The sequence below is a fragment of the Gadus macrocephalus genome, chromosome 20, assembly GCF_031168955.1.
Source record: "Gadus macrocephalus chromosome 20, ASM3116895v1".
NCBI lineage: Eukaryota > Metazoa > Chordata > Actinopteri > Gadiformes > Gadidae > Gadus > Gadus macrocephalus.
In genome coordinates this window covers 14,602,002-14,618,214 of record NC_082401.1, presented here as the reverse complement: position 1 = coordinate 14,618,214, position 16,213 = coordinate 14,602,002, and the positions used below count along the sequence as shown (strand labels likewise).

Genomic DNA, 16,213 nt, shown 5'->3' with positions numbered 1-16,213 from the left:
GACGGCAGCACTCGCACGGCCGCGTGGGAGAGGTAAGAACCCACCAGAGCCAAGCCAAGCATTTCCATTTCACTCCCCCCACTTCATACAGTGTGTGAATAATAATAATAATAATATTAATTCGCCACTCGTGCATAAAGCCGGCACAGCTGCACATTAGCATAGGTTACACCGCTCCTTTTGGATTCATGTTTTTTTTATCCGGGAGTTCTTGAAACAACAAAGGAGCGCTCTCCCTGCTCCCGACCATCCCGGACCCTGACGACGGAGCGCCGAGCGGGTGGTATGTAGGAGAGAGCGAGGGAATCAAAAGGGTGGAAATTCACAGCTGAGAATAAACGCTGGCTGTTCCCCGAGGTGGTTTGTCTTTACGCTTCTCTTTCTACAGATGTTAGACCCTTTTTTTAGTAAAGACCTGGGGTTCTTTGGTAGCACTTTGATATCCTGCTCGAATTCAATATGTGAAATAGAAGAGCCACTTGGTGACTCGGAGCACATCACACTCTTTGAAGTCGGATCCAATTTTTGCTGCTCACCATTTGATGTTGAAAGGATGAAATGAGGAAAATGTACAGTTTTTGCCAGTAACTCTGCTGAGCATATGTAAGATTAAAAAAAGCAAAATCCTTTGGAGGATGTACTCAGAAATGTTAAGCAGATTAATACTTTCCTATAGCTCTTTTATTCAGAGATAAAAATTAAATATGGGGGGAACTACACATGTGCTTGTTTTTTTTTTTTGCACCACCCTCTCTCCGCCTCACAATTAAGTCAGTATGTTAGCTGTTTGCTAGGAGGTAGCGCTAATAAAGAAACGCATGTGATTGCATTAGCATGTGATTAGCATTGCGGCACACATTAACAGTTCCGCGTTACATCGGCGCCCCATTGGTGGAAGAAGGAGTAAATAAACAAACACAACACTCGCACATGAATACATAAATAAAAACGACACGCACAAGCACAACACAACACAACACGCTCGTCAGCGCTCGTGTGCTCCTATCTGACGTCTCTCTCCGACGGTGTCGTTTGTTTGCGCCGTCTTTCTCCTCGTCTCCTCCTCAAGCCGGGGCCCGGCGGCCCAGACAGAGGAGTGACAGACGGGTGGACAGACAAAGGCCGGGTGGAGGGCTGCGTGGCGGGGCCTCGACGGGAGCCAGCCGGGCCGAGAGACACCCAGTGTACACAAGGTAAGCCCCAGACGCACTGTGGCTCGGGGCTGCAGGTAATTACACAGGCAGGCAGGAGGAATACGGCTTTAATGGATAAAGTGGCACTTTGAATGGATTTTGAGTTTCTTTCCTCCACCTTTCATCACCGCACTCCCACACACACACGCGCACACACACACACAGACACACAGGCGCACGCACACACACACACACACACACACACACACAGGCGCATGCACGCGCACACACACACACATGCACGCGCACACACACACACACACAGGCGCACGCACACACACACACACACACACACACACACACACACACACACACACACACACACACACACACACACACACACACACAACAAACAGCCCGGGAGTGTGACGGGTGAGTTCGCCTGCAGTATGCTAATAACCACAGCTCATCATAAACGCTGCGCCTCGGTTATGTTTTGTCCTCCTCTCCCCCTCCTCCCCGAGTCACACAGATACTTCAAAGCGTTTCCTCTCTCCCCTGTGCACGGACGACCCCCCCCCCCCCCCCTCTCCCCCCCTCTCCCCCCTCGCAAAATAATTAATCATCAATGGCTCCATCGGCTGTCACAGCGGCAGTGACGAGCACAACGCACACAAACACTGATTTACTGAACATATGTTTGCTTTGCCTCGTCGCCCTGGGCGGCTGAATTACATTCATTTAGTCCTCCTGGGCGCCTGGGTGGGTGGCATGTGTACCCCGGCCCCCCCCTCCCCCGTGCCGGGCCCTCAGCCTGCCCACCCATAGGCTGGCCGGGGGACGGGGGGGGGCGGGGGGCTGTGGGGCCCGGCCCTTCATTAATGTTATTAAAGGCAGTCTGAGGTGGGAGACGGAGGTGGGATGGTGTTTAGCGTAGCGGCCGGGAGATTACGGGGATTAGGCCGGGGTAACGCGGCGCAGACAGGGCTCTCTCCGGCGGCCTGATTACTGTCAGCCCGCCACAGCAGGTCTGGGTTAGATAGCGGCTAATTCCCTAATGCGGCGGTACAGGTGACCTCCGCCCCCTAGCATGGGGCGGGGATTGGGGGGGGGGGAAATGGATATGTTCTCGTGTGATTAAAGGGCGGGAAATGGATATCAGCTTGAGCCCGTTTTGTTTGACTTTGTTTTGGTTTTTTTAACACCAGGAAAGGAGATAGATTGATTTATTTAGTGGGTTTTATTCGAGTGATGTTTTAGGGTCTGCGAGCCCCCCTGTTGTTCAGTTTATAACATGTGTCCTTACAAGGGATTTTCAAAGTAAAGGTCTACTTTGTGTTTGGCCTCACTTGCTCTACAGAGAGACGAGTAGTAACTCCACTCTTATGTGCACATAGTTCACATTTTTTTCCTTTGCATAAATTAAGACAATTCGACCCGATATTGATCCGGAGAAGGCACAAATTGGTGCATAGAACTTCACCAGCATACAGGAAAAGAAGTGTTTGACGCTCTGAAATTCCTGGGGGTCGACCCCCCCCCCCCCCACACTTTATGTGTACCAGAGTACGCCCTTGGGCTACGATGCGAGGGCACCATCTAAACTCCTGCCTCGGGCACCAAATTTGTCAGGGCTGGCACTGGGTGTGAGCCAAAGTGTGTGTTCTTGTGTGTGTGTGTGCGGCTGGTGTTTTGGTTTGAGATATCAGCCCGACTTTACGCACCTCCTTCTCCTCCACAACAAACGAGGAGTCGGGGCTCCTCTGAAAGGTGACACCGAGGGGGGTGGGGGGGTGGGGGGGGGCGGGGTGCGTTCCTCGCTGGGTGTTCTCCGCTCTGAAGCACCGGATTCACCCTAATCCTTCCACCTCGAACACGCGTTCACCCGCCGGCCGCCTCCTACCTCCTGCCTCCTGCCTCCTGCCTCCTGCTCCTGCCTCCTTGTCCTCTGTGCCCTGACCTCGCTGGGGGATTTGGCCCCTGCCTGTGTGGGGAGGAAACCCCCCGCGGAGCGTCCACACAGCTTTCACCGCCGCGGCGGTGACCCCATGTTAGAGATCACACAGATATCCTTCAGCACCCTTCATATTCCTCATCCTGTGTGTGTGTGTGTGTGTGTGTGTGTGTGTGTGTGTGTGTGTCGGTATATGTGTGGATGCTTGTGTGTGATCGTACGTGTGCGTCCCTCTGTGTGTGCGACTACGTGCATGTGCATGCCTGTGTGTGTCTGTGTGCGCGTGTGCATGCGTGCGTGTGTGTGTGTGTGTGTGTGTGCATGCATGTGAGTGTGTCTGCGTCTCACTGTGAGGCCGGCTTGCAGCTCGGGTTGCACTCAGGAAGCCTCATTTGAATACGTGGAGCGCGCGGGGGGGGGGGGGGGGGGGGGGGCGTGCGGCAGTGGCCCCGGCACCCAGGGCACGCTTTGATCCCATCTGAGGGCCTCCCTTCATCCTGGGACCGGGGGGGGGGGGCTGTGGGACCCGGGCCCCGCCAGATGTTAGGAGCCCAGGTCCCTTCCTGTGCCCCGTCCTGCCGCCGTCGCCCCGGGTGCGAACCCGGGGTCAACCTCGACTTCTGTGGGACACCAACAGAGAAGAGAGAGGGGGCGACCATTTACAAAAATTAGCCCCATGGAACTAATCCCTCTCCCCCCCTTGCCCCCGTCCCCCTGTCCCGCCTTCCAACCCTCGCCCAAACTTCCAGCGTTGGGGTAGGGAACTCTCGGCCATGCCCCGGAACTTTCCGGCCCCGTCCTGGGCGTTGGAAATGCGTGAATCGGCTAAGCCCTGCGCCCGACCATGCGCCTCACGCCGCCACAGAAGGCAGAGTCCTCCCTGTTCCCCGCGCCTTTGAACTCGACCGGCTGCAGGGCTCCCTTCAGCGCCGAGTGAATTATCTGTTTGAGTGATGTTGACACCGAGCTTGGCGACCATTCTTAATCTGTCAGCCAAATAGCCCCGCAGTGCTTCCATTTAATGCAGAGGAGAGAGCGAGCTAAAGGACTGAGGGGGAGAGAGAGGGAGAGAGAGAGAGAGAGAATTTTGATTCCTTAGTACTCTGTGCAAACTCTCAGATGTCTGAACACGAAGCTTTTTGGATTTTTCCACACTCACTGTTGCAATGAAAAAACGAACACATATATGCATACATATTCACACACACACACACACACACACACACACACACACACACACACACACACACACACACACACACACACACACACCGCATCATACAGACGCAAACAGTACACACACAAACATGCATACATACCTACATACATATTTACATGCATGCATACATGCTTACATACATACATATTCACATGCATACAAACATATTCACATACATACAGCAATACATATTCACATACATACATACATGCATACTTTACATACTTAACATACTTTACAAACACACACACACACACACACACACACACACATCATACAGACACAAATACTTATATACACTACACACACAACCATACATACCTACATACATATTTTACATGCATACATACATGCATACATATTTACATGCATGCATACAGATGTACATGCATACATACATACATACTAATATACATACATACATGCTTACATACATACATATTCATATGCATACACACATATTCACATACAGCAATACATATTCATACATGCATACATACATGCATACTTTACATACTTAACATACTTTACATACACACACACACAAACACACACACACACACACACACACACACACACACACACACACCTACACACAGATGATTGCCGTGAGAGCAGCGTGTGGCAGGTGTCTGAGCCGCCCTGATGTTAAACACAGAGTGTGAGTGGGATCCAGGGGGAGGTTGAGGCGCGGCGGCGGCGGCGGCGATAGCATCACAGCGCCGCAGTAAACAGGATGCCGGATCAGTCGGCGCTGACTTTATGGTTTATGAAAGCTGAGCTACTTATGTTAACAGGCTTTTTTTTTTTCCTTGAAGATTATAGTTGTGGTAAACACACATGTCAGGAGAGAGGGGAGCGAGGCGCGGATAAAGTGGAGGCACAAACACGCACGGCCAATTACTGCTGCACCTCCACCAGAGAGGGGGAGAGAGAAGACCTGGTGCTTTGAAGAGACACAGAGGAGGAGGAGGAGGGGGGAAGAGGAGGGGGAGGAGGAGGGGGAGGCGGAGGGGAGGAGGAGGAGGAGGAGGAGGAGGGGGAGGGGGAAGAGGAGAGGGGAGGGGAGGGGGAGGAGGAGGAGCAGAGGGGGAGAGGAGAGGGAGGCGCAGACGGAGGAATGGGGAGGAGGAGGAGGAGGAGGGGGAGGATGAGTAGGAGGAGGAGCAGAGGGGGAGAGGGAGGAATGAGGAGGGGGGGAAGATGGGGAGGTGGAAGAGGAGAGGGAGGAGGAGGAGAAGGGGAGAGGGGAAATGGTTGAGGGATAAAGTTGAGAAGGGGTGGGAGAGGAGGAGGAGAAGGGGGAGGAGAAGGGGGAGGAGGGGGCGTTGTAGGTCGGTAGTGCTGCATGATGATCAATGACAATTGATTTCTGCCCCCCCCTCCGGGTCTCCTAAACCCTGCCCTCCTGGTCCTTCCAGCCCCTGTTGTGTTTTGCTTTAATCTGCAGCTGAGTGAGTTTGATCAGAATGGGCTATTGACGAGGGGCGGAGCCCACCTTGATGTCAAATCCCGCCCTCACACACACACACACACACACACACACACACACACACACACACACACACACACACACACACACACACACACACACACTGCTCTATGTCGCTTTGTTGACATACAGGCAGCAGTTCAGTTGACACCACTTTCCCACAAGTCCGCCCCCCGTGAGTGTTTGTTAGAAAGCCTGGCTGAGACAGCCACCCCCACCCAACTACACCACAACCACACCACCACCACATAATTCAAACCTCCACCACCACCACCACACTACCAAAGCTAAAACCACCACCAACGCAATAACCACCACCTCCACACCACTTTAACCACCACCACTAAAGCCACCACCTCCACCACCACCACACCACTAAAGCCACCACCTCCACCACCACCACACCACTAAAGCCACCACCTCCTCTACCTCCACACCACTAAAGCCACCACCTCCACCACCACCACACCACTAAAGCCACCACCTCCACCACCACCACACCACTAAAGCCACCACCTCCACCACCACCACACCACTAAAGCCACCACCTCCACCACCACCACACCACTAAAGCCACCACCTCCACCACCACCACCACACCACTAAAACCAGCACCTCCTCTACCTCCACACCACTAAAGCCACCACCTCCACCGCCATAGCCACCACCAGCACCACCCCCACACCATTATTGCCACCACCACCAAACCACTATAACCACTATCTACACCACCACCACCACCATCTACACAACCACCAACACCACCACCACCACCACCACCATCTACAAACGTCTTATCAACATCACATGTCCGACAAACGCCCGGCCCTCCCAGTGTTCTTCCTTCTCCCAACTCCCTCCCTCCCCCCTCTCTCCTCCCTCTCTCCCTCCCCTCTCCCCTCCTCTCCCCTTCCCTCCCCTTCCCTCCACTCTCCAAACCATCTCACCTCCCTTCTCCCAACTCTCTCCCTCTCTCCTCCCTCTCTCCCCCTCTCCTCTCCCCTCCTCTCCCTCCCTCAGCCCTCCCCTGTGATTCCTCCCTCCTGCCCCCTCCTCCCCCCCCCCCCGGATGCCTCCACGCCGGGGTTAAGTTCCCGGCGCGTGGCAGAGATCTGGACGGGGGATAGGGCCGACTCGCGGCGGCGGAAGGAGTTCCCCGTGTCTGCCGCCGACCGCCGTAATCCTCTTAATGTCAGCGGGAGACGTTAACAGGATGTACATCCAAACGGCTCTTCCTCACCCTCTCACGCGCGCTAATCTCTTCCGACGGGCGGGAGAAAGAGGGGAGAGGAGATACGGAGGTGGAGGCGGAGGATGAGCTCGGTGCACGGTGGCGGCTGCACCAGAACGCGGCTCATTTGATGCCGTGTTTGACACGTTAGCTCGTGCTCAGAATTAGGACTTTGGGTTTAGCCGCTGTTTGAAGCTGCGCCGTGCGCGCTTGCACTGATGCCGGTGGTGGGTGGAGGCGGCGGTGGTTGTGCTGGGGGTGGTGCTGGTGCTGGTGCTGGTGCTGGAGGTGGTGGTGCGGCGTGGGGGGGGGTTTGGTGGAGGTTGTGATGGTGGAAGTGGTGAGGGTTGAGGAGATGGGGGTGATGGTGGAAGTGACGTGCAGTGGTGGTGGTGATGATGGTAGAGGAGGTGGGAGTGGTGGGTTTGATGGTTGGAAGGTGAAGGTGATGCTGGAGGTGGGGGTGGGGGTGGGGGTGGTGGTGCTTGTGGTTCTACCAACAGGAAAACCAAGAAGGACTATGATTACAACGACAAACCCCCTATCATATCGAAGAGCATACCACCATAAGTATCACTATAATCACTTATTTAAGTACATGAGTAGGCCTAAATAATTACTGCACACTATAAAAGGAACATTTGGTGTTAAGTTTCAAAGTGCAGACATTATGATGTTGAAAAGGATTTCAGACCCTAACGAAAAACATATTTATACAATTACTTATTTACATGAATAAATACTTTCTGCATAATCTGAACGGTTTAAATCGTTTCCAAATGAAACATTGAAAGGGATATATAGTATAAACAGACTTAGCGTGCATGTTACCTAGGAACGAGAAGGCCATGTGTAGACCTTCAGCCTCTCTGTTATTAAAACAATATACATGTTTATTCAGTATTCTGCCCTTCCACACACATGCAGCACAGACATCTCCCACCCATAATTAAGTCACTGAACGGCAAACTGATTCTCTTCCTTTCTCCTTCTGTACAAAGACCTGTCTGAAAGGTTTAAACCATCCGATCTGCCATCAATGAAGAAGATTGATTTGGGTGTGAAACATTGGTTTCAGGTCACAACATCCTCTCTGGGCACCAGTGGAAACAGATGGCCTTGTGTGGTGTTATGATCTGCAGCGATGTGATTCGCCTAACGTGTTCCCTGACTCAAAACACATGAGTGGCTCTTCAACGGACGTGCCCTAAATGGAGGCTTTAGTGATGAACCGCAGGGCGAAACGCAGGAGGGCCGATGAACTTGGACGGCCCACATTTCTGAATCTGACCAATGACGTCACTGCATGTGTCCGTCTGTTCGTGTCTATGTCCGCCCGTCTGTCTGAATGTCTGTCTGCATTGTGTGTCTGTGTGTATTTGTGTTTGTGTGTGTGTGTGTGTGTGTTTGCATGTGTATGTGTGTGTGTGTCTGTGTGTTTGTGGGTGGGTGTGCGTGCGTGCGTGCGTGCGTACGCATGCATGTCTGGGATAAATGGGATAGTATGGGTGCTGAGCATGGTGGCTGAGACATGTCAAAAAACGACATTCCCAAAACGACTTACAAATTAAAAAAAATAAACAAGTCAATAACAGAAACCACAAAGACTAAAACCACAACACAACTCAAAATACCACAACTCAAATGAAAAAGCCACAACATAATGGAAGGGGTCTTCAGCGGATGTTGACAATGAAACAGACTGACTATTACTGCCGGCATACTATTATTATATGCTCACACAGAAAAGAATGTGGATAGCATACGCCTAATTAAAAGAATAGGTGTTCTTTAAAACGCCAGCTTCCCTTGTGCCTGGCTTATCGGCATCATATAAGAATTTGACGTTCTTTCCACATGAACTGCAGAATCCCGATTCATTGTCAACATCAATGACGCTCTTCACTGTGTTGTGGTTCTTGTGTTTCCGTCGATGTGCTTGCGTCTTTTCAAATTTTGCAAAGTGTTTTGGATTTGCTCTGGATGTGTTTGTTGGACACGTCTCAGCCACTGAAGGGTCTGGGTAGCTCATGCCTCAACTCGACATCAAGGGCCCGTCAGTGTCGATGAACTCTCCCCATCGTCCAGCCTTTCGCTGGCCTGGTGGCTGCCAGTTCTCTGCTCAGGGTATCCCACTGGACTCCAAATCGATGGGCTGCTCATTCATTCAACCAACACGCCTTTTAGCGGTTCTTTTATGTCGGCTTGCCCTCTTCGCCTTTTTTTTAAGGGGGGGATTCAGAGGGGTGTTTAGGGATGTAACCCAAGTCATCTGCCTCTCTTTGAAAAATGTATCCCCCCCCCCCCCAAAAAAAAAGATAAAAGTTATTCCCAATACTTGTATCTCAGAATGGGAGAATGCTCGGTCCTTCACTAAGAGGACGGGGGGGAAGGTGGGGGTCGGGGGGGGCTTTCTTTTGATAGAGAGAGAATCAATATTGCATGAATTCCATCGCTGCTGTATTCCCGCTTGACCAGGAGCCCTCCCCCCCCCGACACCACATCTCACCCGCCACCGCTTAGCAGCCCTGGTGGGAGGCCGTGTCCTTCCCCGGATCCGCCCCCCCACCAGGTCCCAGTGCGGACCCCCCCCCACACCCCCACCCCCACCCCCAACACCCCCGTACCAGCAGCCTGTTTGGCCGGCCGGGGGGCCAGAAGAAGCCTGTCTCTGGGGGGTCCGCCTCCGATCAAATGGCAACCGTTTCCCCCCTCTAAAGAGGCCGAGATGGGGGGTCTGTGATCGTCTGCCTGTGATGTGCTTCACGCTGTAATGGCTGTAGGCCGTGATTGACGCGTGGAGGGAGGCTGGGAGCCGCGTGGGGGCGGATCCACGTTGGGGAGACATTACAAGGACCCTGCTGCCCGCTGGAGCTAGCCAGGGAGCTAGCCTTCTGCTGCGATGCAGGAACAACTCTGGTGTCGTTTAATGCATGGGGTGGGCCAGGATGGACACTCTGGTTTAAAGGAGACATGTTATACCACCAGGTGTGAGTGTGATTCGCCTTACAAGCCGTTTCGAAAATCCGCCCCTTCTGACATCACTAGTGGGCGTGTCCACCTAGATCTGTGCTGGATAGATCAGCCTACCGGCCTACCCAGTGGACTGTAGCAAACCTTGCTCATCGGTCCAGCACAGATCTAGGTGGACACGCCCACTAGTGATGTCATATGGGGCAGATTTTCGAAATGCCTTGTAAGGCGAATCACACTCACACCTGGTGGTATAATATGTCTCCTTTAAACGTTCTGGGTTCAAACCCCAGAGTCCACAGTCTGTCTGTATGCACCCTTGGGCGAGGCGCCTTTATTAACTGTACTTCACTACGAGTTGATTTGGATGTTCGTGTCATCTGCGAAATGACTAGATAGTAGCCAGTAATAGAAGACACGGTACAGATTCACTCGTTACTAATGGCTGATTCGATCATTCATTTGTAGTTTTAGGTTTTCAAGGCATGGGTGGAGGACGACTGGTGGTGTAGACTCCGGCCGTGGTGGTGTAGACGGCGGCCGTGGTGGTGTTTTGGAAGCGCTATTGTGCTTCAACGTGATTAGGATATTTTTTTTGTTGTTGTTCAAGGTTGTCAGAATTCATTGGGCATGATTGAACACTTTGATGCCGTTTCAGGGGAATACGGAATTTGCTTATCAAAACCGTCTCAGGCATCATTAGCGGAAACAACGGCCTACATACGTTTATTATGCCTCTGAAGCTTTTATATCAGGTAATTGTTATGTCCCAGGCTTTTTTCGTTAATATCTGCAAAATATGGGAGAATATTTCAACATAACATCCCAAATTCCTCCTCATCTCTCCCTAAAAGGTTGATATATATTTGTGTGAAGAATCCTGTGTGCTGAGAGTCAGTGTGTCCAGTCCTGTGTCCCGTCCTGCTCGCTTTGTTTGTTTAAACATGTGTGTACATGTGTGTGTGTGTGTGTTTGAACACGTGCGTGTGCGCTTGGGTGTGTGTGTGTGAGTCAGCCGGGGAGCAGTCCTCTCGATGGTGTGAATCCTGCGTCTTAGGAACCAGGAGGCGCCGCGATAAATAAGGGTTCCTCAAGTCTCAGGACGGACGGAGAGGAAGTGATCATATTAGTTCATCTCACATCAGTGCGCCGCTTACGTCCTCGGCCGCATTTCAAGTGTGTCCTCATGCGATCATAGAAACTGACAGGAACTTTTCCAGGCCTTTTTACAAAGCGTGGTTTTAAATGAACCTTTGCTGGTTCTGAGCGCATGGAGGGGGCGACCGCCCTTTGATGTACGGGGGGGGGGGGGTTGAGATGTGATGAGGGCCGTTCAAAGCGAAGCATCAAGTAGCTTCAAGATGACCGAGGCGCAAACGCTTGCTTTCGTCAAGGTACTGGAGCCGGCGAAGCAGCTGCAGATGAAGACGGAGACGAAGAAGAAGATGCGGCTCCGCGTTCTTACCTTAAAAACGCAGAGGGGAGCAGATGAAACGATGTCTGACATTAAATATAGATGCTTCCTTGTAGTAGTGTCTGGGCTTTTTGAAACACATTCTTGTAATCCATAAATCTTGAAGCACTGCGCACGTGTTTTTTTTTTTTTTTAAGAATCCACAGAGCCTGGTGACTTATGTTTGAATAATCGAGCGATCACATAACACACATCTCATTACCTTTAGCAAAAGACGCCGTTGCCATTTCTTTCTCTCGTCTTTTTTCTACATTCTGTGGGTCTATAAATAATGAATGGATCAGTTCTCAGAGCTTTTGAACCAGGAGTTCAACCAGCGTCAGCCTCTGCAAAGTTACAGGCCCGCTTGAAGAGGAGAAGTTTGCGAACGGAGGAACTCGTTTTTTTATGTTCTTCTCAACCCGTTCATGAATGAACCGAGGACTGAACGCAATCTAGATCCTCCTTTAATCTAAGGGGTCCCCAACATTTCTCTGTGCCCGGACCCCATTTCCCGCTCTAATTTTTTTTGCCACCCCAACTTTACCTTCTGCTTCCACACATAGATTTGACCCAATCAACATCTGTAACATCAATGTCCCGGTGAACGTAAGGGATTAGCCATTGTTAACTCGTGGTTATGAAACATTAATCAGGCAGTTATAGACTAAAATTCATGAAGTTGATTAGACCTTTAAAAAAAAAACAAGGTTTGTTTAAATGGATCATCAAATATCTATTATTATTTATATCTATCTGCTGCAACCCAATATGCACATCAGGAAACAAACGACTTTGCACTGGTAACACAAGACCTGTTTTTGTTACTCTGAGGTCCAGGGTTGCTGCTCCATCAACCCTGCCGTCGTGGCCACGATATGTGTGTGTGGCAGCGACGTGTGTGTGTGTGGGTCGCAGCGATGTGTGTGTGTGTGTGGCAGTGATGTGTGTGTGTGTGTGGGGCAATAATGAGTGTGTGTGTGGCAGCGATGTGTGTGTGTGTGTGTGGCAACATGAGTGTGTGTGTGGCAGCGATGTGTGTGTGTGTGGCAGCGACGAGTGTGTGTGTGTGTGTGTGTGGAAGCGATGTGTGTGTGTGTGTGGCAGCGATTTGTGTGTGTGGCAGCGACGTATGAGTGTGTGTGTGTGTGTGTGTGTGTGGCAGCGACAACAGATTCTGCGTGTGTGTGTGTGTCACTCCGCTTGGCCGGCCCCTCGCTGGCTGGCTCCGGGTTGCGTCACGCTGATTTGCCGTGTTTGTTTGTTGTTTGTTGTTGACGCAGGGCCGCCGACGCGGCTCCAGCAGAGAGTGCCACGCCGGCGGGCCCACCAGCCCAAGCTTCTGCACAGCCCCGAGGACAGCCTGTACTACAACCAGCTCAACGTCAGTGCAAAGCCCCCCCACGCACCACCACCGTCACCGACCCCCTCTCCTCCACCACCCCTCGATAACAGGCCTTTGTCTGACTTTGGTTCCAGATGATAATACAATTAAAGCTACCTGTGCCAGACCCTGCAGCCGCACCCCCCCCCTTCCCCCACATGCATCCCTGCCTCTTGTCTTGAACATGTGCTTATGCTCTTTATCTGTTTCTTTCATGTCAGGATGTCTGCCTTCACGGTGAATAATTGATGTGGTTTATCAAAGCTGAGCGAGATGCACGCTTCATCGGGCTCACTTGAGCCCCTTTGATCAGAAAAAAAAATAATAATTATGCCGGGACTTCTGATATTATCAGCATCTGCTCGCATTCAACACAAAAATCACTTTGAATTAAAAATTAATGACTCGCCCCGCGCGCCCGTCTCCTCTGACTGTGTGCTCTCGGCCCTCTCCTCAGAGGGTGCTGGAACACCAGGGGAGCAAGAGGAAACCCAGGAAACTCGGGTGAGTGCGGAACGCCTTCCCCACTCGCGGCGACGCTAAGGAGAGCGGGGGGGGCCTCGGTGGGGGCCCCTCGGTGGGGGCCCCTCGCAGCCACAAATGGGAGTTGTTTTCTTAGGAAGTAAATACTGCGCTGGAAATAACATGGTGGGGGGGGGGGCGGGGCAAGGGGGGGGAGGGGGAGGAGTCATTAGCGCTGCTCGCTGCTATATGGGGAGGCTTTTGTCAGCCAGTGGAGTGTGGTTTGTAGACAGGGTGGATGGATGAGTGGGACGAGGGACACCCGCCATACCCATTGCTCTGACTTTATTCACCCATTCATCCATTTATAAAGAGCTCCTCCCAACCCATGCATCTGCAGGTATGCAGTTATTGACCCATTCGTCTTTTTATAAAGACCTCTTCTCTAAACCCATGCATCTTTGGTTATTCATTCATTCATCTATTCACCGGTTTATAAAGACCTCTTCTCCAAACTAATGCTTCTTTGTTTATTCATTGTTTACCAATTTGTGTTCATGTGAGTCTGTTTATAGTATTTAAATGTATTTATTTCTTTGGTCTCTATTGATTTCCTCTTCATTATCGTGGTGCCCCCCCCCCCCCCCCCCCCCAGTCAGATCAAAGTCCTGGACGGGGAGGACGAGTACTACAAGCTCCTGGCCAGCGTGGACTCCATCCAAGGGGAGGGGCTCTACGGGCCCGGGACCCCCCACACCCTGTTCTGAGCCCCCTTGGGGGGGCCGCAGCCCAGCCTTACTCTCCATGAGAACCGGTAAGACTCACGGACACACAGACAGACGGACGGACAGACAGACAGACAGACAGACAGACAGACAGACAGACAGACAGACAGACAGACAGACAGACAGACAGACAGACAGACAGACAGACAGACAGACAGACAGACAGACAAATCAATGGGAAGGGACAGATAGACATACAAACAGATGCACACTGGGTAAAGACAGAAAGGCAGACAGACACTGGGAAGAAACAGACAGACAGACACAATCACTGCGTAGATGCAGGTATTCAGAGTGTGTGTGTGCGTGTGCGTGTGCGTGTGTGTGTGTGTGTGTGCGTGTGTGTGTGCGTGCATGCAAACGCAAGCGGAAGCAAGGAATCAATATAACCAAAAGTAAGAAGTAACCTTTATTAGAACTCAGGTAATTCACTCAGCTTTAAATCCATCATTAGCTTTGTCACATTGTCCAGTGTAGCTAAGTCGGTAGAGCAAGGCATTAACACTGCCAGGGGTTTCAATCCCACTACTAAGATATATAGGCAATCTCATATGTTTTCACAACGTCCTTCGTCAACACAGGTTCATCTAATGTCAACCAAGCTATCAAATGAACCAGAAACCAGTGGTTCGTTTGATAGCTTGGTTAGCATGAGACGGGGAATCAAAAGGCTTCAGCGATGAATAAGACCAGAAGGACTTTTGTTTGTTCGCGGCCCAAAGACTAAAGCATGGCGGGGCAGTGCAGGGATTAGCTGATACTATATGATAACCATTATGACCGTTGTTACGGAGTCACAATATCAGAAGACAAACAGCATGCCTCCAGGTATACCGCGGCGATGACGTCAGAGCTCGGGCTAGCAGGCAAAGCGTCTTTCAACCGAACTCTTTAAAGGTCGATGTGTAGAATGAAGTAGCCATGTAGATTGAGACCAGCTGAATTCTACCCCGGCCTTTACACCTTCCTTACGACTATGGTGGCTTGTACTGGCCTATATTGTGTGAGGGGCCAGTAGGTATTTCCGTGTTGCGCAAAATAAACACGTTTTTACCTCGGAAAGTTCATTTTTGAAGGTTCCAGCCTGCCAATAAATCTATTCAACCAATCAGAGTCAGCATGGTCTCTGAAGATGTTGCAGGACATGGCAGAGGTAACAGCCTGTTTAATTTCCTCAACACACAGTCCTCCTTTTGCATCCATAGTCGGACATTTATTGACCTATAATTATCGCTATCGGTTGTATGTATTGATCCATTCATCTCAATAGCAGTCGGTGCTACAATCCGATGTTTACTTGCGCAGCGGTACGTGAATATTGGTTGCTTTTGATAAGATGTCTGTTTTAAGTTGTATCGCAGCAGTTTGGGCTTTCGATACCAACTTTCTCCAAAAGCGTGATTGCCTACTTTAAGTCATCAAACGGGGGAAACAACCTCAAAAAACGAACGTCCCCAAAACATTGGATATATTATGGAATGCTTGGACGTTATAACCTAACGCTCCCTCACCCCCACCCCCACCCCCACCCTCTCACCACCACAGCCAAACAAGACCCCACTGATGCCCCCTCAGTTCCCCCTCCCCACATACACACACACACACACACACACACACACACACACACACACACACACACACACACACACACACACACACACACCACACACACACTTTGTATTTCACCCCTAAGTGCAGCAGGAATTTTCGGTTGAAGATGTGAAGTGTCGGAAACGCCGGGCCTCTCCCCCTCCCTCTCCCCTCCCTCTCCCTCTCTCTCCCCCTCCCTCCTTCTCCCCCTCTCCCTCCCTCCCCCCTCCCCTCTCTCTCCAATTTGCATATCATTTACTGCATCTCTCTTTTGTTGACACCCCCGGCCCTGGGAAGAGATCTTGATCGTAATAGGAAGGGTAGGGGGGGGCGGGGGGGGCAGACCCCCCTCCTCACGCACGGCGGGGGGGGGGGGGACATTAGAGGTCTAGGGCCTGGGTAGCCGGGGATGCTCCCGTGATGGTCGGGTTCACCAGACCCCGGTGCGTTGAGACGGCCCCCCCACGGGCACATATCAGCGCCCCCCCCCCCCCCCCCCCCCCAGCCCGCCGCAGAGACGCGGAGCTCCAGGTACGC

At 51.7% G+C, this 16,213-nt stretch overlaps 1 protein-coding gene across 1 annotated transcript in view; it reads left to right on the top strand.

Annotated features, from left to right (window-relative positions):
- myo3b (myosin IIIB) overlaps nt 1–16,213 on the top strand; it is a 64,167-nt gene that overhangs the window by 40,632 nt on the left and 7,322 nt on the right. The window contains 4 exon segments of the mRNA XM_060039466.1: nt 950–1,193; nt 12,739–12,839; nt 13,297–13,343; nt 13,957–14,115. Of these exon segments, the coding sequence (XP_059895449.1) occupies nt 950–1,193; nt 12,739–12,839; nt 13,297–13,343; nt 13,957–14,068 (504 nt within the window). The 3' untranslated portion in view covers nt 14,069–14,115.